The sequence below is a fragment of the Phalangium opilio genome, unplaced genomic scaffold (assembly GCF_054372755.1).
Source record: "Phalangium opilio isolate 3A_F unplaced genomic scaffold, DU_Popi_V2 ptg000082l_1, whole genome shotgun sequence".
NCBI classification, from domain to species: Eukaryota; Metazoa; Arthropoda; class Arachnida; order Opiliones; family Phalangiidae; genus Phalangium; species Phalangium opilio.
In genome coordinates, this window is record NW_028324189.1 from 10,668,459 (window position 1) to 10,692,541 (window position 24,083).

General features: G+C 36.1%; 1 protein-coding gene and 1 long non-coding RNA gene across 3 annotated transcripts in view; one reads left to right on the forward strand and one right to left on the reverse strand.

Moving 5' to 3' along the window:
* Positions 1-54: 54 nt before the first annotated feature.
* Positions 55-2,086, reverse strand: LOC149651576 (uncharacterized). The gene is made up of 3 exons (XR_016370890.1): positions 1,986-2,086; positions 422-614; positions 55-161 (listed from the first exon to the last, which is right to left on the reverse strand). It is a non-coding gene; the product is annotated as an uncharacterized LOC149651576 (long non-coding RNA).
* A 515-nt stretch (positions 2,087-2,601) lies between these two features.
* LOC149651577 (uncharacterized) overlaps positions 2,602-24,083 on the forward strand; it is an 80,647-nt gene continuing 59,165 nt past the window's right edge. For both annotated transcript variants that reach the window (XM_089848545.1, XM_089848546.1), the window contains exons 1-2: positions 2,602-2,815; positions 23,574-23,638. In XM_089848545.1, coding sequence (XP_089704671.1) covers positions 2,812-2,815; positions 23,574-23,638 — 69 coding nt within the window. In that variant the 5' untranslated portion in view covers positions 2,602-2,811. The remainder of the gene's footprint in view (positions 2,816-23,573; positions 23,639-24,083) is intronic.

A 24,083-nucleotide genomic window follows, 5' to 3' on the forward strand; every position in this document is an offset into this window, starting at 1 on the left:
ATAAAGGGGCAATACCGGTAAAATAAGAATGGTAAACTCCCCTTTAGTAATGAAAATACAGGCTCTGATTCATTATATGCTAATTATACACCTTATGAAACCGGATAATACTCGAGTATAGCAACGGGTGCAATGTTCTTGAGACAAAATTAAAGACTTTCCTAAAAATAAGAGTTATAAACCACAATTAAAACATCACCTAAGCCGAAGTTAATTTAGCACTATAAGGTTTATTTCTAATGCAGTATAATTAAACGCATCTTCCAAGTCCCGAAAAAATATCATACCGGTCTGCTATCTTCATCATTGAATGTTATTTTAAACTTTTATCGAAGATTTGGCGACGCTTCTGGCTTGTTTTGTAGAATAGAAGCGTTTAATTCAAGTTTTAAGTGTTGCAAATAACGGATTAGTATCGTACCTGAGGTGTTTTAACAGTTTGTGGTTCAACCCAATCGCTTTTTTGAAAAAATTCTTTCATCTTTTGCGAGGTCGCGTGGATTCAACATCATCATAAAGGTGGTTCAGGGTTTTGTTTTTATTAAGGGTGGATTGTTTCTTGAAACCAGAAGCTATGTACGGATTCGCGTTAAAGGTGTTGTGAAGTGTAATATCTGAAATATGAACGGGTCGCAGTTTGCTATAAACGTTTGTTAAAATAGAGATACTGTATAAGAAATACATAGTTTACAGACTAGAAGGACTCATACCATTTACACAAGGAGACCCGGCTTTTGACTCCACCAGTGAGTTTGGCTTTATTGTGTAACACCTGAAGCCTGGTTTCCTTGTGTAACACCTGAAGCCTGGCCTCCTTGTGTAACACCTGAAGCCTGGCCTCCCTGTGTAACACCTGAAGCCTGGCCTCCCTGTGTAACACCTGAAGCCTGGCCTCCCTGTGTAACATCCTGAAGCCTGGCCTCCTTGTGTAACACCTGAAGCCTGGCCTCCCTGTGTAACACCTGAAGCCTGGCCTCCCTGTGTAACACCTGAAGCCTGGCCTCCCTGTGTAACATCCTGAAGCCTGGCCTCCTTGTGTAACACCTGAAGCCTTGCCTCCTTGTGTAACACCTGAAGCCTGGCCTCCTTGTGTAAATGGTATGAATCCTCCTAGTCTGTAAACTATGTATGGGAGATAATTGAGGAACACTTGGTTTGTGGGGTTTTTTTTTTTGCAGTTTGCAGTTTGCTAAAGACTCGAGGCATATTATTCGAGACATTAGTGTTACTAACAAACAGATAGATTAATTAACCTTTTTTAACATTAAAATTAACTTATGCAAACATTAAAAATCAGGGAAATTGTCTTTAAAATTTTAGTAAAACACTACGACGAAGTATTTGCTGAGGTGTAATTTCAGCGTCTCTTTCATAACGGTAATTCGACATCGGATATGCCATTTTGAAAACGAAAGAAAACGTTGAACGCTCTTCCTGATTTGTAAATAATCTGAAATCTAGGACCTCCCATTCACATACCCGCATAACATCACCCGCTAAAACCTCATCAAAAATGCTAATTAATTTAAAAAGCAACTGTTTACATACACCCTCATAACTGTACGCGTTTGTGTATGAGACAGAAATCTCGTTGAACTGTACATGATCTTTAAACGAAGTCCCAGTCATCACGTGACGTCATTAAACCTATAGTTAAATTCGTATTAAGTCGCTTTACGGTTACGGGTATACTATCAAGCTTTCGCATAGCCATAGATGGGCAAAAATCGTAGGTAGTAAAAGTTAAAAGTACTTGGGGAATTCGGGAAAGGAAAGGTGGAACCGCGGGAGGAGGTAATGGCAGACAGGTAACAGGACGTCGTCACGGTTATACGAGCCAATGAGCTCGGCTCTGTTGCGTCCTATAGACAATTCAAAAGTTGCCCGGTAGAAGTCAGACGGGGGAGGGACGCGAATCAACATCATTTTAACCAAGAAATTAAAGTGAGACTGAAGGTTGCCCTTTTTTGTCTTTAATTCTATACCATGCGTGATCCGTTGCTCCACCACGTGTCATGCCACTGAAGGGTCTGATCCCCATCAGGACCCACATTTTTAAGATTGGTTGTATTTTGATGGTGGTCCATGACCCAACGGTCTCCATTGCAAGTATATCTTGGGTCGGTATCCTATGGACCAAGGTTTTTTGTCACTAGACAAGTCCATTAATTCCAGAAGACAAGCGAACAAACACCACAGGGGCTGGGGTGGTCACCTTCTTGGGTCATTTCCCTCGTACCAAGAACCATGCACCATTAGAGACTTCTTTGCATTGTCGGAGGTGCTGTAATATAGGCAAGGTTGTAGGTTAGATTAATTAACATACTGAAAGATAACGCCTCTATACGTCATCAAATTCGAAACTCTATAGTCGAAGTCTGAGATATTGGACGAAGAAGTTTTGAAGTTACGCTTTCTTCATTATCTCTTTGTATAAATTTAAGGTGTTCTCGGTGGAGGAAAAATCTCAACAGGTAAAAGAAAAACGTGTTTCTAGAAACAAAAAAAACTTCATTCGGATACGCCGGGGGGTAATAGGGGTGTTCCGCTATGGTTGCGTAGTCACGTGACCGTGTTCTTGCCCCTTCACGATGTTCTGGTAGACCCTGGTTAGAGTTAGTTCGCGGCTGTCGACTAGGAAAGACAACTGTTTAAACGCGCCGCCGCTCGGGATCTGCGCGAGAAACGAAATTTGAAAAATTTGTGACACTAACGAGGAGGGTTTACTTTGAAACTTTTTTTAATAAAACGTTAAACGCTGCCCTAAACTAGAGCGGGCTCTAGTCTACAGCGGCGTTTAGCCCACAAAATATGGGTAAGTTTCATTAAATTCATAAAAATCTGAAAAGAAAATCCCCTGAGAGATATTGAAACGATGGCGTCCGGCGCGGATTTTACTTCTCGTATACCATTCTCTTTCTATAAGTGTGTTTAATTCTTGTAACTGGAGCGAATTACTACTACCATTCCTTGGTTGTGTTTTCTACGTTAAATTAGGGACACGAGATATTGTTTGTAATTTTGATACGGGTATATTCTAAATAACAACATTCCGGATATGGCGAAAGAAAAGAAAAATGTAGATTATCGCAAAGAAAAAACAAAAATGTATTTATGAAAAAATTGAAATCGAGTTCTTCTGAAATGTCGAGTGAATTTCTCGGTAAAAATTGTAAAAATCGTGCATTTTTTTCTTGTTTTTTTTTTGGATATTAACGTCACGGTGGTCTACTACGTAACGTTCCGGAGAATTTTACTATTTTTTTTGACAGTTTTTCTGGATGATCAACATTTTCGGACATTAAGTGCGTGTTCTTGTGCGCGTTGAAATGAAAATCGCGGCGTTTGCCAGCAACAGCAGCAGCTCTTCATATGTCAAAAGTGGTCCAAGTGGATCGAGTGTAACGATACCATTAAGTATGACATTAACCCCCGCTTTCATATAACTTCAATGTCTAGTCTTAACTTTTGCCTAAAGAATAGTTCTGGGAATGCTTGTGGCTTCTTTGAGGAGAAAAATCAATAAAATTTGATATGAAATTTAATTCAAGTATGATAGGTTTTTAGGGGTTAATGTTTTCTTGAGTTATCTCGCCTTTAGTTACACGAGTTTAGTTAAGTAACTTCGAAGTCTCTAGCCTAAGTTAGGTTAGGAATTTACGGTTCAGTTAAATTTTTCATAAAATAGATTTACTTTAGCCTATAAATCGATTTAGTTTAGCCTGTAAAATCGATCTAGTTTAGTTTAGCCCTTTAAAATCAATCGATTTAGTTTAGCCTATAAATCTATTTAATTTAGCCTATAAATCGATTAGGTTTGCCCAATAAAATCAATTTAATTTAGCCTATAAAATCGATCTACTTTTGCCAATAAAATTCATTTAATTTAGCCTATAAATCCATTTAGTTTAGCCTATAAATCTATTTAATTGAGCCTATAAATCGATTAGGTTTGCCCAATAAAATCAATTTAATTTAGCCTATAAAATCGATCTATTTTTGCCAATAAAATTCATTTAATTTGGCCTATAAATCCATTTAGTTTAGCCTATAAATCGATTTAGTTTAGCCAATAAATCGATTTAGTTTAGGTTTAGGCAAAAACATTTACATAGTTTAGCCCATAAATCGATTTAGTTTAGCCTATAAATCGATTAGATTTGCCCAATAAAATCGATTTAGTTTAGTCTATAAATTGATTTAATTTAATCAAATAAATCGATTCAATTTAGCCAATAAAATCAGACTCAATATACCCTATAAAATCGTCTCTCAACACAACGTTTTCGATAACATTCATTTACCCAAAACCAATATTAACCATAATGTCATACTTAAAAGGTATAATTACAACTCTCCATTTTTGCTAATGAAACAGAAAAAAAAGAAACATCGCATTCACAACTTATAGAAAGAGAATTAATTCCCCATATACAGTATATTAATTCAACGAGATAAAGTTACCACCCTCGTCTGATGTACATATATACATACATACATATATATTTATTTGTGTTAAAAATTAACATTGCTCCATCATTCAAAAATCCCTCTTCCCTTATAAAGTTAATCTAGGTTAGAGTACCTGTTTAGAAAGCGGCCGGTTTAAGATACCTAGTTTAATGGATTTCTTCCTAAACTTAAGACATAATAGACCTTAAACGTTATTCGAATTCAACATCGTGATGTAGCTAGGGAAAGAAATAAGGCAAGAAAAAATAAAAGCGTATTTAGACCTCGATTGAAATAAGGTTTGCGTCATGCGGATAGATCCCAAAAACTAAAATAGTTTCGACATGATCTTCATAATGTGTATTAGACTGTGTGTATATATTATGAACAGCCGAACACACCCTGTTACTACCTAAACCCGCCCATAAACCAGTCTGGTAGTTTTTAAGAAACGATTATTTTTATATTACTTGTGAATAATTTAATGTCAAAATATCATATCTTCTTATGCAATTTTTTATGGATCGCAGAAACGTTCAGTAAGGGTATTAAAATATGTATAGGGGGCGTGGGGTTTAGAATATTCTGAAAGCTTATGATATTCAAAAATGTATATATACTATGGAGATTGGCTGTAAAATATTCAACAATTTATAGTAGAGGATTTAAATATTCAAAAATGTAAGGGAAAGGATTTAAATATTCAAAAATGTAATGGAGAGGATTTAAAATATTCAAAAATGTATGGGAGAGGGTTTACATATTCAAAGTTGTATGGGAAATGCTGTAAAATATTCAAAATAGTATGGGAACGGCTGTAAAATATTCAAGAATGTATGGGAAAAGCTGTAAAATATTCTAAAATATATGGGAAAAGCTATAAAATATTCAAAATCGTATAAGAAAGGCTATAAAATATTCAAAACCGTATAATAAAGGCTAAAAAATATTGAAAAAATTAATCAGCAAGTTACTTGGGTATAAAATATGTAGACAGTGTAGTTACATCCTTTTTCCACTATAAAAACAATCAATATAGTGTGAGATGAACATATTTAACAACTATTTGTTAAAAAGGGTGAAATTTTGATTAGGGCCGTAGAATTCTCACGACTTTTGTTCTTGTCTAGGATGGAGAAATAAGACCGTCTCATTTTTTTTTCGAAATCAGCAGCAATCCTTAATAAGATATTCGGGTTTTCTTAAGCCTTGAGGTGACCAAAATTATTTTACAAAAAAAAATAATATAACTCTATAGTAGCAATTAAATATAAAGATTGGTACCCTTGAGATGAAGGAGGTGCTAGTGTAAGGTTAATATTTCTTTATTCAGGTTTAAAAAAAATGGTTTTATAACCCTTCCCATAGACATTGTTAGTAATTCCAGGATACTACAAGTCTTTAGGGTAATCTCCCGTCTAAGGGGGGTAATTCATGGTAATTTACACCCGGTATTTATTGTAATTATTTAGGATAATGTATTTCGTATTTGTCACTAGATTATTCTAATTTAGTTTATGCAAATTTTAATTATTTGAAGTTTAAAAAAGTTGTTTTCTTTGTTTAATTAATTTCTATGGCGCACTAAACTAAATATTAATGTTACGAGAAGGGGATAATTGAAGAAGGATGACACTCTGTATCCTCTTAATACTTTAATTATATGTAGCATGATTCTTCCCAGGCGAGGGACCCCATTTTGTTTGCTGTCCCACTCATCAAACCTCAGATGAGCATCGCACTGTGCTAGGGTGAATTCTATAACTGTTTGCTACAAAATCCCCAGCAATCAACCCACAAACCTTGATTGTCTTGACGTGGGACAAAAACTAACAAGCCCATGCATACGCCTTGGAATTCAAATAGAGTAATGATGAGGGAACTATTTATCGCGTATGTGATGCGGTTTGATAGTAACCTTGCTCCAAAATCAAATGTTGGTTGGGAAGAATCATGTTACAATTACAATGCTTTGTGGTTGGTACACTTCTCTCAAAGAAAAGTATTATATACTTCTGAAATAACTTATTTTATGGGAAAAACCATTGATGCTCAATTTTTCTTTAGACCAATAAAAAGTGTTAGATCTAATTGACTTATAGCCCTAGACGCACTATGAACTTGGAAGCTCCAATATATTTATTCTTTTGTTAAGCGCACCCAATTAAGTATATTTTTTATTTGAAATTTTAGTCATAAATCATGTAAATGTGAACCGTGCATGACGGCGATGGGTTGAAAGGGTTTGATTGTCTGGTCTTATACGGTCTGAGGTTCTACAAAAGCACGTGCTTCAATTCAAAATCTTTCGGCTTCATTATAAATGCAAACCTTTCATTATTGGTTGCGGAGTTATTAGAAATTTTCCCTGGCACCTTTTTTAGTTTATTGTTATTATTCTTAGATGGTATAAGCTTGATGGAGCATACGTGCTATAGAAGAGTTCCGATACATAATCGGTTCGAAATAATGATTCTATCAAAATTGGTGTAAAAGTATTGGTTTGGGCGCTAGTTTAAAGTGATGGTGAGTTTGAAAAATGATTGAGGTCTTATATGATAGATTAAGATGATTTTTACGTGGATTATTTACTGCATTAAGGATTGGAGTTAGGCTTAGTTTATATGTGGGGAAAATTCTGATTGGTTTGACGGTTAGCTTTAACAATGTTTTGGCAAAATTATCCTCCTTAATTTGATGATTAGGCTTAACGTGTTGTGGGAAAATTATAATTGTTTTAATGTTTAGGCTTACCATGCTGTGGGGAAACTTTTCTTGGTTTTATGGTTAGGCTTAAGATGTTGTGGGGAAAACCTTTCTTGGTTTGAAGGTAAAATTATCCTTAATTTCATGATAAGAATAGGAATATTGTCAAACGCCCCTTGCACCTTGGTTGCAATTAGGCTTAACTTCGAGTGGCTGATAATTTTACGCCTTGGTTCTACAACAAACAAATCTTTCTTAGAGTTAGGCTTAAAATATACCTCATCAATTCACCATCTCTTTAAAACCAAACATAGTCGAACCAAATACCGCGTAAGAAGCCATGCCACGAATATTGGCGGTTTGTAGAAAAGGTATTTGAACGTTACGTATAGACGCTAGCCCGGAAAAATAACTTTTAACCTGTTCTGCAGGTTCCCCCTCCCTCCCCCTTAAGGTTTCTTAAATCCGCCATTATCACTGGAGAAAAATATTTTATAGATCTTCTACTTCGAATCTCTGGCCCATCTTCCTTTTATGCGGCATGCATCCATGCAATTTCTGAAGAATTTTTATATGCAAAGAAAAAAATTACCAAATCACCAAAAAAAAATTATATATATATATATTAACAAATAAATATAAAATTGGCCACGATTATTAAGAAATAAATTAAGAAGTTTGATTTTTTTAAAATGAATAAAAAAGGTTTTGCGATATCGAAAATGATTGAAAAATAACAAGACTAGCTAAAGGCAAGAAGCGATATCTAGTTTACTAGGGAGAAGGTGTAAGATGCCTAAGTATTCGCGCGCCATAGTCCCAGTCCCCCTTTCAAAACACAATGGGGGGGAGACGTAAAAGGAGCCCGGGCTATTTCGCTGCCTCTCCTCAGTCGGAAAATATGACTGTAATTTTCCCGTCATTCGCGTCGCGCTGACGTGAGTTTTCAAGAACCAATGAGATTCTGGCTGGTTGTAATTTAGAGGCGGGGATTAACTCCGGACCTACGTTTGGACTGTAGATAAAGCTGGAAATGTGGCGAATTTATACCTTCTCCCTAGTAAACTAGGTATCACTTCTTGATAAAGGTATTTACTGTACCTGCATTGAAACGGTCTGTTGGTCTAAGATTCAAAATTGACGAATTTATTAAAATGATTTAAATATTTCTCCCCATGATTTTTGTTTTAGGGACCAATCAAAGTGTTGGGAGACCATATCTTAGTATAATTAAATGTTGTAGACCCCATGCATGTTTTTTGATGACCCTAAGAACACAACGCAACGTTTAATTTATATCAGATTTATCAGAAACACCATTTATTGTATTTTCCTCTTATCAGTAACCTTGAATTGGCATTTCATACTCCCTTTTTTTAGTCATTTTAAACGTATTCAAACACACGCTCCGATGCAATTCAATCCGGACGATGTATCGTTCCGGAATTCTGCGTACTACATAACTTTCCCCGTTACAATTTTAAAAATTTCTTTCCTCTCTCACTCTCTCTATAACAAACAGCTCGTCAGAAAAAATTCTAGGAAATTCCGTAAAATTCAATTCACACACACACAGAAATACCCGTTGTATTGCATAAATTATATTTATTTAAATTATTACAAACTTTCCCAGGAATTTTCGTAGGATACATCACAGAAAAGAAACTCGTAATAACAAAAATAAATAGGCGTGAAATACGTAGAAAATTATACATTTTTATTTAAACGATAACTATAGATACATTTTAGAAAGTTAATTGGAAGGTATTTAAATCAATTAATGAAGGCCATTAAGTAGCTATATAGGTTTTGTAACAGGAAATATCAAAATCTTTAAATATGAAACCTTGGAACTTCAGATAACAATAGAAATTATCATAAATATATTCATTCATTCATTCATTCCACGTGAAGTGTATATATTCCCCGCCTTAAATACTCAACGCATGCGCGAATAATACACCCAAAGTATAACCCTTTCATGCCCAAAACGTTCTAAATTAACAACTTTTAAAGTAATATTATAACTTTCAAGATGAGTTGGTAATTCCATCTTAGTCCAACTAAAAGTCTTCGTGACTTAACCAACACACGCTCTGTAACTTAGTATACGTGACTGAATTAACGTCACATGACCAAATTAACGAATAATGATTGGTTCAGTCGTGTTTTCCCACACATAGGCGTGCATGAGACCAAGAGTAATTTCGAATGTCATTTATTATTAAAGAGGCATTTTTAAGACAAGCTATATGTTACAACCCACCCTCCCAAAGTAGACACTTGGATGGACGTGAATGCTTCTGACTTCATATTTGATTTTGACTAACGATTAGGGGGTCTATAAAGGGTCAGTAGCTTCTACTAATGAAGGTTTCAATAGCCAAGGGCTATTTTTTCAATATTTTTCAAACTAATAGGCTTAATAACAATGAAAAATTATATGAAAGTCTCAACTCAATTCATAGAATTCGTGAAGATATTTAGATAATTATTAGATCGTGTATTTATTTATGTATATTTTGTTTGAATACCCCTCAGGGGTATAAAATTACCTTTTAAATATTTGGAATGAATATTATTAATACTTTAAATGCAGTTGCAAGCGATATCAGTTGGTGTAGAAGCAGGCTTCAATGTCGTGTATTCAATTCTTTAAGTGGTAACACCTCAAAATTAAGAAAACGTAAGCAACCTAACCCTTTATCGTTAATTCCTACATAGTGTTTTCACCCACTGAAATCCTTGATAAAGGTGCAATTAAATTATTAATACATGTAGGTATATAATAACTTGAAACATATCCAAAATTATCAAGTTTAATTAAATACATATAATAATCTAGGGTGTTTCTGATAAGTGATACGCCTGCCATATGTTAAAGGGGATGTTGTTCTTTGGACGTACGATTTTGAGTCAAAAATGCAACGTCTATGTCTATTTTGTCACAAGGGACACTGTTTTCGAGTAATGATTTGACGGAGTGTTTTATAGATGACCCCCTTAATTAAATTAGAAATTAAATTGTCTTTCAGTTCCTTAATTAAATTTAAGGGGGCATACATATATATTCTAATACAGAAACTTTATGATTTGGGTCTTGCCTTTAAACGTGAAAAATATAAAAATTGATCTCAAAATTCTTTGAAAATGTTTTGATAAATGGTATTAATCCTTCAAAATTTTTACCAAATTTATAAGACAATTTTTAAGGTTAGGTCTTTTATACGAAAGTAAAAATCATTTCTCCTCAATGATATATTAATATAGTTTTTTCATGGATTTTAAATACCTCGAGATCATGACATGAGGCCCCAGCACCAGATCTCTGGTGGCGTCCAGGATTCATTCCTAGAGATCATCGAACTAGTATAATGATTAAAAGTTAGATGCAGGGACGCTTTCGCAATCTTGAATTGTATCTCCGAAACCCCCATTAAGAAGTATGGTTGAAGCTGGTTTTATCAATAGGTAACTCGAACCAATCTCAGCTTGTAATCTCATATAACATCCCTTATCGTCCATCGATAATTTATTTTTTGTTGAGGGAGAGATTAGGAAACCCTCGTGCTCGGATTTAAATTTTATTGTCAAAATAAATCGTGGTTTTAAGCTTAAAATTTTGTACAAAATATTTGAGTCGGAACCTACAAAGAATTTATGATAAATTTTGCAGATTTTATTATAAGATGAAGTCAAGTTACGTTAGGCTTAGGAGAAAACACTTTCGTTGTAGGTTAGTTTGCTTTATACGTATTAATATGGTGTAATTAGAGATCCGGTACATGGACAACAAAGACCTTAGATAGGGCTTCAGAATCAAAGTGACCAGTCCACCAAATTAGGTCTTTATTATTTGAAGCCAGACATAATAATTAATTAATTTATGTATTTGTTGTCTACATACTCATCAAGACAAGAAGGTGGTCATAACACCGGACTTTACACTAATTATTGTGTACTAATTATAAGAAAGTTCATTAAATTAGGCATAGAACATATAATTCTCACTTGATGAATTGAATTAACTGTTAACAATATGAAAGTTTATTAATTTTCTTTATTCTAGACTAATTAACTTAATAACAATCAAAGGATTCCCCTTTTAACACGCCCCTTTAATCTGAATTAATGTTAACCCTAATTTCAACTCAAGAATGTCGTCTGATTATATCTGTAGCTACAATATAACTTCCTTATTGTTCGCTTTCCTTCTCCTCTATAGTCGAGTCTGGAACTCTGGATACGATTGTTAAATTGGATTTCATACCCCTGCTCGGAATAATTACAAATAATTTGAATAATTTTCTGTTTAAAAAAAGTAAATAAAGAAAAGTTACAGTGAAAAGGTTTTAAGAAAAAATCGAGAGACTTCGACGTTTGGAATTAAGGCGTGTCTATCTTACAGTGTAGTTGGTTCTTGAAGTTCTTGAAGTCCTACGTATTGACGTTTACCTGTTTCCTACATTAAAACAACGAAGGCCAACCTACGTGGCCTCATTTATATATATAAAAAACACCCACTTCAAAATGATTTAAAAAAAATATATATTCTATGTAGGAAAACCACAGAGATTTAAATCCGATTAAAAATTTGGCTTTAATCTCTTGACAACCAAATGTGTTCTTGGAGGAGCAATGGGCTTGGCTATTTCGGTTTTAAGAGAAACACTAGTTAAACCAACATCAAATTATTATTTGTTTAAAAGGAGTGGCCTTAAGTTTGATCGAAAATTTTCATACTGTATCAAGGGATCGCTAAGCCTAATTCAAAGTATTTGTGACAAGGAATCCTAAGCCTATAATTCAAAGTATTTGTGAAAAGGAATCCTAAGCCTAATTCAAAGTATTTGTGAAAAGGAATCCTAAGCCTAATTCAAAGTATTTGTGAAAAGGAATCCTAAGCGTAATTCAAAGTATTTGTGACAAGGAATCTTAAGCCTAATTGAAAGTATTTGTGACAAGGAATAACTAAGGCTAATTCAAAGTATCTGTGACTAGGAATAGGAAAGTATGTTTATTTTGTGGAATATTTAAACCACCAATAAACAATCCACAAGCTCGTTTATATTATTATTATTTACGTACAAAATTTCTTGAAAAATATTAAATAACGCAGTAAAAAATGCGGAGAGAATTATATAAAGAGTAGTAGAAAGTCCAGCTTCATTCGAGAAATATATGATGTGTAACAACATTAACTTTAGCCTTACTGAGCGAAACGTAGCTTCGCAAATACCAAATTAACCTTCGCCACCAATCGTAAATTCCACTCCTCTTGAAATAATCCTCTCTGGTTTAAGGCATGGTCGTAAATAGACATTGACAAGTATAAAATGACTTCTACTTTCGACTTTATCCAAGCGGAACTTCAACTAGAATCAGAATAAATTCTGAAAAATGTTCGAATGTAAGACACCCCAACAAATATATACCTATTTGATCGGCTTACGAATAAATAACAGACGCATGTGATTGTTCTTTTTTTGTTTTATTTTTTTTTTTTACATTTTACATCCGTTGGCAAGTGGACCAGAACCAAACAGATTCCATGTATACTCCACCTTGTTACCATACCATATAGTTGACTTCGTATCACGAGTCGTAATACAAAATGGCAGTCATCGTAATTAGCGCACGATATAAATTAGATATCATTTGCTCGCTCGATCGTTATGCTCGAATACCTTAGCTAAACCAAGCAACGTGTTTGAATCGTGTCACGATTCTAAACTGACCGCTATAGTTCACTCAAAACTTTTGAAACAAAGGGACCCTTATTCCGTAAATCATGTTAGGGCATAAATGACCCTATTTATGGGTGTGTATGGCTTTTATTAACTTAACTGTTCATTTATAAAATAATATTTACAAACGAAGTACAGTGAAATGGATTATTTTGAGTTAAAATGACATTTTACCCTAAGATGCACCAAGAAGCGATATCTAGTTTACTAGGGAGAAGTTATAAATTCGCTACATTTATAATCTAGCTTTATCTCCAGTCCAAAAGACGTAGGTCCGGAGGCAGTTAATCCCCGCCGCCTCTAAATTACAACCAGCATGCATCTCATTGGTTCTTGAAAACTCACGTCAGCGCAACGCGAATGACGAAAATTGCGTATTTTCTGACTGAGGAGAGGCAAAATAGCCCGGCCTCCTTTTACGTCCCCTCCCCCTTGTACTTTGAAAGGGGGACTGGGATTATGGCTCGCGAATACTTAAGCATCTTACAACTTCTCCCTAGTAAACTAGATATCGCTTCTTGGATACACCAATAAACAAGTTATGAACATTGGAGGAGTATTTTACGGATGACCCCTTAAATTTAAGTAAGAAAACTGAAAGACAATGATTTCTAATTTAATTAAGTGTTAGCTCTATTTTAAAGCTAAGTCAGTAATGCGCCGAGTAACATAATTAAAAGTTAAATTAAAATAGTTTATTAACTTGTGTTTACATATCGAGATCACGAACAGGAATGATTTTAATATTACAATTGTCTCTAGGCGTTTTTAAAATCATGACGTCATACTCTAGATAACGAAAAGCGTTTTTTATAAATTTATCAGTTGTTATCACTTATGTCTATTATTAGCCTATTATTACGCATGTCTATTGTTAGCCTATTCTAACGCTTTCATTCGGCCATCCTAATAACTTAGACTCCTGACTAAGCATGATAACAATAATAGTTTACAACAATGGAGATTTTGCTTTTATGTTTACACAGTTTGAAAATTTGGAAGAATTTAATTATCCTAACTTAAATCTTGAAATAGTCTGGTTTTCTTCGGTTTCTACCGCTTCGTCGCTGGTATTCTATTCCTTCCAATTCAGACTCTGTGTGTACTTGATCGTTGGATGAACTTGGGGTGGCTTCTTTACTAGTATTGGTTGTTACTGATGGTCCTTGGGTTATTGCGTTGACTGGTGACAATTGTTCATCAACGTTCTCTTCATCTGAAGAAGATTCGAAACCTTCATGAGCGTCAAATATTTGAAACCTTTTCAGCTTATCTACTGGCGCTGTATTTCTATAGAACTTTTGTGTCCTCTGAGCTTCAGGGATGTCCTCAATTTGATATCGGTCGTAGTTAAGTGCTTTCGTCACAACGTAGGGGCCCTTGAATTTCGGATTTGTTTTTGTTGGTACTCCAGTAGCGATTGGTTCTCGCTGAACCATTACTAGATCTCCCGGTGAATATTCCGCTGCTTTGGCTCTCTTGGCATTATAGCGTAATCGCTGTTTTTCTTGGTCTATACGTATTCGATCTATCGCTTCCATTCTTCGTTTCTGGGTTTCTAGCTCAATTGGTTCTTTTGAGTCGTCGTCGATTTCATTTCCCAGCGGATGTCGGGATCGAAAATTAAATAGTAATGAGAATGGTGTTCTTAAGGTCGCTTTGTGGAACGTATTGTTCAAGCCCCATTGAACTTGCGAAAGATGGTTATCCCAATCTTTTTCATCTTGTCGTGTGCACAAACTTGCTATGGCTGGCGTTATGGTTCTATTATATCTCTCGACCTGTCCGTTGCCACGAGGCGTTGCCGTTGCGTTCTTGATGTGTATAATCTTTGATTGCTTACACAAATCTTCAAATTCTTTACTTGTATACGATGTGCCTTGGTCCGTAATAACTCTTCTTGGTGAACCGAAAAGACCAATAATCTCTTCCAGGGATCTCCGAGCAAATGCGGCTTTTGTATTCCTAACCGGCTTCAATATTGTGAACTTCGTAAATGCATCAACAATGACGATTAAGTATGCATTTCCCTTGGTACTCTTGATAAACGGGCCTAGATGATCCATATGAATTGTATCCATTGGTACGCCCACCTTATCTATGGAATGCAAAAATCCAGGCTTTCTTCCAGACGGGTTTTTGTGATATAGACAATCCAAGCATGAAGATACGTATTGTTGAACGAATCCCTTCATTCGTGGAAACCAATAGGCATTCTTCACTCGGTCATAGGTCTTGTCTACACCAAAATGGCCAACATCGTCATGATTCCATTTTACTACTTGCCAACGAGCCTTCTTCGGAACAGCCCACAGTAACCTCTCTTGCAACTTATCGTCTGAGGATTTCCTGTACAACTTCCCATTTTTCAATACAAATTCCTCCTTCACTTGCTTATCCGCTTGAGTAAGATCAGTCTTCTTATTGAGTTGGTCGATAAGTCTCAATATTTTAGGGTCTTCTTTCTGGGCCATTACGAGCCAATCTTCGTGGGATAAGGATACGTGGCAGATTTGAAACCCCTGTACCACGTCAAGTTCTTCACAATCACCGTGCGGCGCTCGACTTAATGCATCAACGTGTGCCATACTGGAGCCGGGGCGGTGGATAACATCATAATGAAAATCCTGCAACTTTAGACACCATCGAGCGATGCGGGGTACAATATCTTTCTTCGAGATAGTGTTCCGTACGGCGTTACAGTCAGTGACAATCGTAAATTGTTTTCCTAGTAGATATACTCTGAATTTTTCAATCGACCATACTATCGCCAGAGTTTCGAGTTCATGCGAGTGATATCGGCTTTCGTCAGTATTTGTTTTCCGACTTGCGTAGTACACTGGATGCATATTTCCATCGGACCCTTCCTGCATTAATATAGCGCCAAGGCCAACTTGACTGGCATCAGTATGTAATTCCGTCTTGGCACTGTGGTCATACAAAGCCAATAATGGGCGTTCGGTGAGTTTAAGCTTGAGCGTCTCGAATGCCAATTCCTCTGTTGGTCCCCATTTCCATGCTGTTTCTTTACGTAGCAAGTCTGTTAACGGTGAGGCCAATCTTGCAAAGTTCTCGATAAAACGACGGAAGTAGCTTGACAACCCCAGAAATCGTCTGACTTCGTGAACATTCCTCGGTCTTGAAAAAGCACGGACGCATTCAATTTTGCGCGTCCCCGGTCTAATGCCTTCTCCGCTAACTTCGACACCCAGGTAATCAATTTCTTCCATAAGAAAATAGCATTTCCTTTGATTCAGTGTTAATCCAGCTCTTCGGAGGACTTCCAAAATCTCCCGTAAATTTCGAATTCCTTCCGTTGCCGTTACTGATGGCAACAGTATATCGTCCATATACGCCATTGCAACCGTATACAGAAGATTTCCAAGTACAGCATTGATCATACGCTGGAAAACTGCTGGTCCGTTCTTCAGACCGAATGGCATTACTTCGAACTGGTAGTGCCCGTCCGGAGTTATAAACGCTGTCTTCTCTTTTGATGCTTCGTCGAGTGGAATTTGATAATATCCAGACGCGAGGTCCAAACTTGTGAAATATTTGTTGCCTTGTAATCGTTCAATCTGGTCTTCAATGCGAGGAAGAGGATACGAGTCTCGTTTTGTAATTCGGTTAAGAGCTCGGTAATCGACGCAAAGTCTCTCGTCGCCAGTTTTTTTCTTGACGATTAATATTGGACTTGCAAATGGTGATACGGAGTCGACGATAATCCCTGCAGCCTTTAATTCGTTGATCTTGCTCGAAACCTTTTGTCTCTCCGAGAAGGATAGTCGATATGGGCGGAAGGTCACCGGTTGCTCAGAACTTAGTTCTAATTCCATCTTAGTACTATTTGTACGTCCTATGCTCGAAATGTCCTCCGCAAAGCAATCATGATACTCGTTTAGTAATTCAATCAAGCTCTCCTTGTCATCTTGGGATACATTAGGTCCGATGTTGACATCTCCAACCACGATAGGGTTACCACGCTTAACGTCCAATTGCAAAATCTCGTTCGTCAAAGGTTCGGCCAATGTACAGACTTCGGCTCTCGCTATCCTTTGGCCATTCTTGAACTTCAGTTCCCGCTCGGATACATTGAGTACCGGAACTGTAGTTTTGCCATGTTCGTCGACTGATATAACACTTCGTGGTATGCAATGCTCATAACCCAAACCGCATCGCATCTGCATGTCTACGAAAAGGTCGGACTTCCTCGTTCCTTCCTCTCCTACGTGAACATCAATGAAACCAATGTACTGAGTTGGTATAACAGTCGCCTCTTTAGCCCAAAGATTAATTGCCTTCTCGGGTAGCGTCGGAATTTGAATGTTCTGGAGACAGTTATCTTCCTGATCTGCATCATATGGTTCTTCAAAGATTCGAATTGTATTCTTCCTCCTAATTATCGTAATGTGTGGTTTCTCGCTAAAGGGCTGGCCCACTAGCATCGGTATTTCTTGAGCGTGGTCTGGTACAATGAGGACTTCTACTATAGTTTCAGCCTGATCGAGTTTCACTTTACCCGTGAAAGTTCCCAAAACCTTTGTTACGCCTGCCCCATATCCTTCGATGGTTACTCCTATTGGTGCCGGTTTATATTTAAGTCCTGCATTGTCAGCATCGATTTTACGAATTGTCACGCATTTGCTTCCAAGATCTAAGTAGGACTTCATTGGTTTTCCGTCTATGGTTCCATCCATGAAGTATTTCAGATTGGTATCTTCATTTCGCTTCGAGTCTAGATGATGAACTGTCTTCGTTTTAGTTCTTAATGATGGACAATCCTTTACTTCATGTCCTGTCTTGTGACATTCTGTGCAGCGTTCTCTTTCCTGTGGTTGTGAACAATTCTTCGAAATGTGACCATAGTTCTTACAGTTGAAGCACAGGGGTTCACCCTTCTCGTTATATCTAGGTTTCCGCTTAGTCTTCTTTGTCTGCTCCTCGCTGTTGTAATTTTTACTGCTATTTCCAGTATGACCGCTAGGATGGTTATTCGCAATTCGTGACCTATCCTTCCGGTTTGATTCCCATGTAGAACCCGGTTGACTTTCTCTCAATAAGCCCATTCGTTCTTCCATTAACTTGACGTATTTCAAGAACTCTTGGGGTGACGCGTAGTCTCGAGTACTTAATGACATTATAAGTTGCTCGTCGCGTAGACCAGTTATCAAGTAGTCTATCATTGCCGAGTCCGAAATTCCAGCCAAACGAGCCTTCGTCATCTTATCGTGGCAATATGCTTCTACCGATTCGTTGCGTTGTTTAACGCGCGCTTCCATTTCGCGGTAAAGTCTCTGAGTTCCTTTTACTACGGGAAACCATTCCACCAACAACGCCTTCCACTCATCCCAAGAATGATTGACGCTTGATAGTCCTTCATACCAGATGCGAGCCGTTCCCTTGAGTTTGGATACTGCGTGGCTAACAATAACTCTGTCTGACCAATTATAGGCCGCCGCGGTCTCATCAACCTTCTTAATCCATAGATCAACTGTCTGGTGTGGAGACGTTGAAGGGTCGAAGTCTGGTATTAACTTTCCTGTATCGCCCCAGTGATGGTGTTCTGTAGGAGTAGCCGCCGGTGGTTGGTTATTCACCTGATTCGCTTGGTTGTTTTGAGCAGTGATAAGCTGTTGTTGAAACTGTACTTGAACTTGTGTCATTGCAGAAAGTGCTTGCTGTACCGCTGTAGCAACCGCATTCTTAATTGCATCCTCAAGTCCCGTAAGGGGGGCCGCCGCTGCCGCTCCCTGCGTGTTTTGATTCGTATCGGTCATTGTACGCCGCGAATCTTCGTTGGGACCTTTACGATTTACGCCGAAATTATCGTAAGGTGATTCTCTGTAAGTTTCCGTAACGTCGAAGCAGTCGCTCCCGTGGTCTCTGACTTGTTCGTTAAACGCTCGTTCCAAGTCCCTTATCCCGATATTATCGTACCTTCCTTCGTGGAGGGCGCCGTCGACAAAATTTGGGTGTAAGTATTCTTCGCGTGAATCGCTCTCGATGAATGTATGGCCACTAACTTCGTTATCTTCTACGTCAACCGACACTCCTTCAATTTCTCGTGATCTTCCGTTGGAAAAAGTGGGCTTTAATCCTTTCCCGAGTAAACGTGTGGTAGTTGGATAATTCGCTGCCGCCTTTGACCTCGCGATCTTTGATCTTGAATTTGTCGAGTAGACCTTTCTCTCACCCTTTTCCTTTAGTCGCTTGCTGAACCTTGAGGCAGAATTCGTAGCCCCGTCACTGTCCGTGGTTAACTTTTCCTTCACGAACCGTTTTCAATTACCTCGACTTCGGAACACGTTCTCGTAACTTTCGACAATATCGCGCAAAAAATAAAACATTCCGAGTTTTTTTTTTTTTTTTTTTTGTCGTTTGAGTGTCTTAAGTTCGGTCCATTGGACAACACCCCACTTCTGAATTATGTTAGCTCTATTTTAAAGCTAAGTCAGTAATGCGCCGAGTAACATAATTAAAAGTTAAATTAAAATAGTTTATTAACTTGTGTTTACATATCGAGATCACGAACAGGAATGATTTTAATATTACAATTGTCTCTAGGCGTTTTTAAAATCATGACGTCATACTCTAGATAACGAAAAGCGTTTTTTATAAATTTATCAGTTGTTATCACTTATGTCTATTATTAGCCTATTATTACGCATGTCTATTGTTAGCCTATTCTAACGCTTTCATAAGGGGTCATCCCTAAAGCAAGTGTTTCAATTAGGGCAAAATCATGTAATAGAAGTTATATTTTCGACTCAAAATCGCCCACTGTACGCTAGATCTATTTAAACTGTATTTTTATCGCGGTTTTTAAGGAAAAAATGAATATCTCTTGCTGTGTGAAATAACGAAATAAACTAAAAATAATTTATTTATTATTTTTATGGGTTGGTACCGCCCCCGTTAAGTATATGGATATAGATATAACGTAGGATGTATATTATATTCCTTAAAAGTAAATTAATTGGAAGGTATTTAATGATTTATATATATTTATATTATTTTACTAAGTGAATTAATTAACTTTGTATGTCAGGGAAATGTTATAGTTACAGAGATTGTAGGAACTTTTGGAATTTGAATATTATTATTATTAACTTCTTTATAATTTACTTTTATGTACGGACTTCGTAGATAAATAATAAATGAGCTTAACTTAGGTCAAGGAAGTTTAAGGTAGAAAATAAATGGTATTTATTTATATATTTTAGTGCTATAGAAAAGGGGTAACGGCGTGGCGTTGTCCGGATAAAGCTTAAAATGTACGCCTACGATATCTCATGTTGAGAATTTTTTGGGGTTATTTTTAAGGGCGCCATTTTGAAAAGATGGAGCAGCTGAGGGAATATTTAAATTCCGTCAACAGGATATAGTTAATATCTGCTACTGAAACGTACGAACCTATGAAATATTTTTGACAAATCTGGATGTTCGCCATTTTCCAACATGGCGGTAAATTAGAAAAACATTCCATACTGAGTACTTGCAACATAACAAAATAGTACTCATAAAATTTGAGCTTTTTAAGTCAGTAAAGTTGTTCTTATGTTTCTCAAACAATCAATCAGTCAGTAAAATATTTAAAAAAAAATAATTTAATTTTAATAAATCCTAATCAAAATTAGATTAAATTAATTACGCTTCATCCTCACATACTTATTTAATTAATTAATTAAGGTATACCCTTAGGACATTAGTGTGTGTATCAGACGAGGTTAAGATATATAACTAGGTGATCCAGTTTTGTGGACATACCATATAATTTCGTGAAAATATTTTACCTCAAAAAAAAAATCTTTATAATTCTTTTTAATTTACGGAATTCCTAGTATTTGTATCCTACGCGAAGACAAAAAGGGCCAAGGGTGTTTCTACCTTAGCTAAAATAATATTGTCTGAAAAATATTGAACGAAAAAGGGGTTGAAAAAGCAATTAAGGTAACTAAATTCTAAACAAACTTAAGTTTAAAAAACCTCAAGTGAGAAGACACCAATGAAAAAAAATGTCCGTTAACTGGTTATTTTTGCAGCCCATATATTAAGATAGTTTAAAACAAGAGGTTGGTTGGTTTCGATCATAAGTCATTATCTTTTAGGGGGAACTTCTTAAAAGAAAAATAAATAACCATTTTTTAAGTGACGATTTTAACGAAAGAACTTATCATTAAGGTCGGCAATAGTTAAACGAAGGGAGGATTTTTGACTTTGGTACCATCTTAAATTTGCAATACGTAAAACCTTAAATTCAGTTTTAAATTTGTAGATTAGCGTTAGGTTTACACGTATTGCAAGTTAAGGTTGAGTTAAATTGAAGAGATACGGCACTTGAATGGCTTTGGAGGCGTTATTGTTTATGGAGGATTAAAGTTAGGTGCTGAGGCTAAATTTACTCGTTCGTTTTCAGGTCGCCTCTCGAGATCTCTAGAACGAAATAGGGTTTGCTCTAGTTCAATAATATCTTCAAGAAGGTGGTGAAAAAGTACACCTTCATAATTTTAGGGGTGTTAACTAAGCAATTAGTAAATTGCAACGAACTAATTCCATAATCAATTTTTAAATGTAACTTTGTAACTAGGCATTTTTACGCGCATCTCATGGTCAAATATAGCAAACAATAAATAAGTTATGATAAGAGCATCAAACGCAGATCTGCGGCGTTTAATTAAACTAATTTACTCGACAGGAAGATAAGCCAAATGCGTTTTATGCGCAACTCATGCTCAGATAACAAACACTAAACAAGTCGTGATACGCGCGTTACACGCAGATCTGCGTTTAGTTAAACTATTTTGCTCGACAGGAAGATGAGTCAGATGTATTTATCATGCATGATGGTATATTTAAGCGCTTTCCGCTCGTGGGGGAACTGTTAACTATCGGTTATAGTTTGAGATGTAGCTTATATAACAACTTCCGGTTGAGGTATGGCAGAAAGTATATAGCAATTGGGATGGTATCTCTTCGCCACGGGCGACTTAGCCCGCCAGGAGCCTTCTTAGACGTTCGTTGATGCCGTGATACCATAAAGTAGATTTATGTGGATTTATATTCCGAATATGTATGTAATAAGTATACGCCATTCAAGGACAGTGAAACTTAATTAGACCTAAGGGAAGAGAAACTAGTTAGTAGTATCCTACCCCCAGATTTGTACCCCTTTTCAGTCTATATTTGAATCAATTCTTAGTATGGTAATTAGGAGCAAATATTTGCATGGTAGAATCATTTATTTTGGCTTTGAGACGGATGGCACCATGGCGATAATTAAGTTGTTTTTAGCTTTAGCCATTTCCTTTGGAAATGTTTGAATTAGGCCTAGTAATCTAAAACGAGAGCACTTGAAAAAGGCTTAGTGATCTAAAACAGAGCATTTTAAAAAGACTTCGTGTCTTAAATTTACAAAGTTTGAATTAGGCTTAACTTTCTTCGCCATTGACAACTTCAGAATTAGGCTAAAGTGTCTTCGCCATTGACAACTTCAGAATTAGGCTTAATTGTCTTCCCATTGACAACTTCAGAATTAGGCTTAAGTGTCTTCGCCATTGACAACTTCAGAATTAGGCTTAATTGTCTTCCCATTGACAACTTCAGAATTAGGCTTAAATGTTTTCCCCATTGAGAACTTCAGAATTAGGCTTAACCATCTTCCCCATTGACAACTTCTGAATTAGATTTATTAGTGTCACACTGACTTCTCATTGAAAACGCGAGTTAGGCTTAGCAAGTACCATTAAAATTTTTCAAACTAGACATGTCTATAGTGATCGACTTCACTTAAAACGTTGTCTAGAGAGAGACTTAACAATTACAGGAAGCTTTGATTAGACTTAAGTTAACCATGACGTGCATTTTCTGAGATAAAAATAGGCTTAGCGCGTATGCACGAGTAGGCCTAATACTTATTAAGTATTTTACCTAAAATAATACATATTATTTGCATAAATTTTCCGGGCCAAGTGGCTCATGTCGGAAATAATAAATAAAAATAATAAAATTTGACTGTAAATTTTTCCCGGATTTTCGTTGATACAAGTAAACCCGTTATCAACCAATTCAGCGTGGGATCTTTTTCAATATAGATTTAATTTGATAGGAATTTATCATTTGCTTTGCGGCAAATTTTCAGTCTAAATTATTTAATAATATCCTCAATCTACTCCCAGTTAGGCCCGTCATAATCTCACAATGAGATTTTACTGATGATTAAGGCGGTTATAACGTAATTTTTCCAATATGGATATACGCCTTTCTTTCCAGTAACTTTTGACATTGAAAAAAGGGGTTGTTAAACGTTAAGGACCGGAAAATCTCCTTAAAAAGACGCGACTTTTTACGCGTAAAGAATAATAATTTAATACCGGAGAAGAAATTTTATTTACGTTGAGGGCTAGCAGGTGAATTTTTTTATTTTTTAAAAGAAAAAATCAGAATTTCTCGATTACTTAAAACTAAAAGCCTTTAAAACTTGTTTACATACGAAAGGATTGCGAATATGTCGATGACTTTAAGAAGGTTAACATTGTGGTAAAGCCAAAGATAATCATCTTTTTTCTTGCGGAAGAAATCCATTTAAAATTAGCATTAATTTGTTTGAATAAATAAATTATAAATTGACGTTTAAATTTATTAATTTTTTCTTTCATTTTTTTATTGCAGCTCTGCCGGACATGGGAGCCATAACGTGGTGGCTAGGGATAATTTTAATTATATCAACGACGACGGTAAGTTAATTTTAATTAATTTTAAATTAAGTAATTTTTAGGTTTTAAGTGTGTAAAAATGTTCCTAAGTCCATTTTGCTTTAATGACTTCTTTAACAGTTATTTAGTCTATCTAAAGTGGTGATATTTTAAATTAAATTAATGACTCGTTTTAATTAAGATAGTTAATACGAGTTTAAATATGGCAATTAGCTTATCGTTGATGTTTAAACCTTTAAATTTAATTTCAATACTTAACACCGCACCCTTTAGTCCAAGTTCAAACCCATTTAGGTAATATTACCAACACTAATTAACCCCGAATCCCAAAGATCAAAGGATATACCGCTGCACCAATACCATAGCTCCCAAAAATAAACATATACAGTATAATCAGATCTTCACTTCAAGTCCTAGTTTCTTTCTTGGGTACACACAGAAAAAAACTGGGTTCATTTCAACCTAC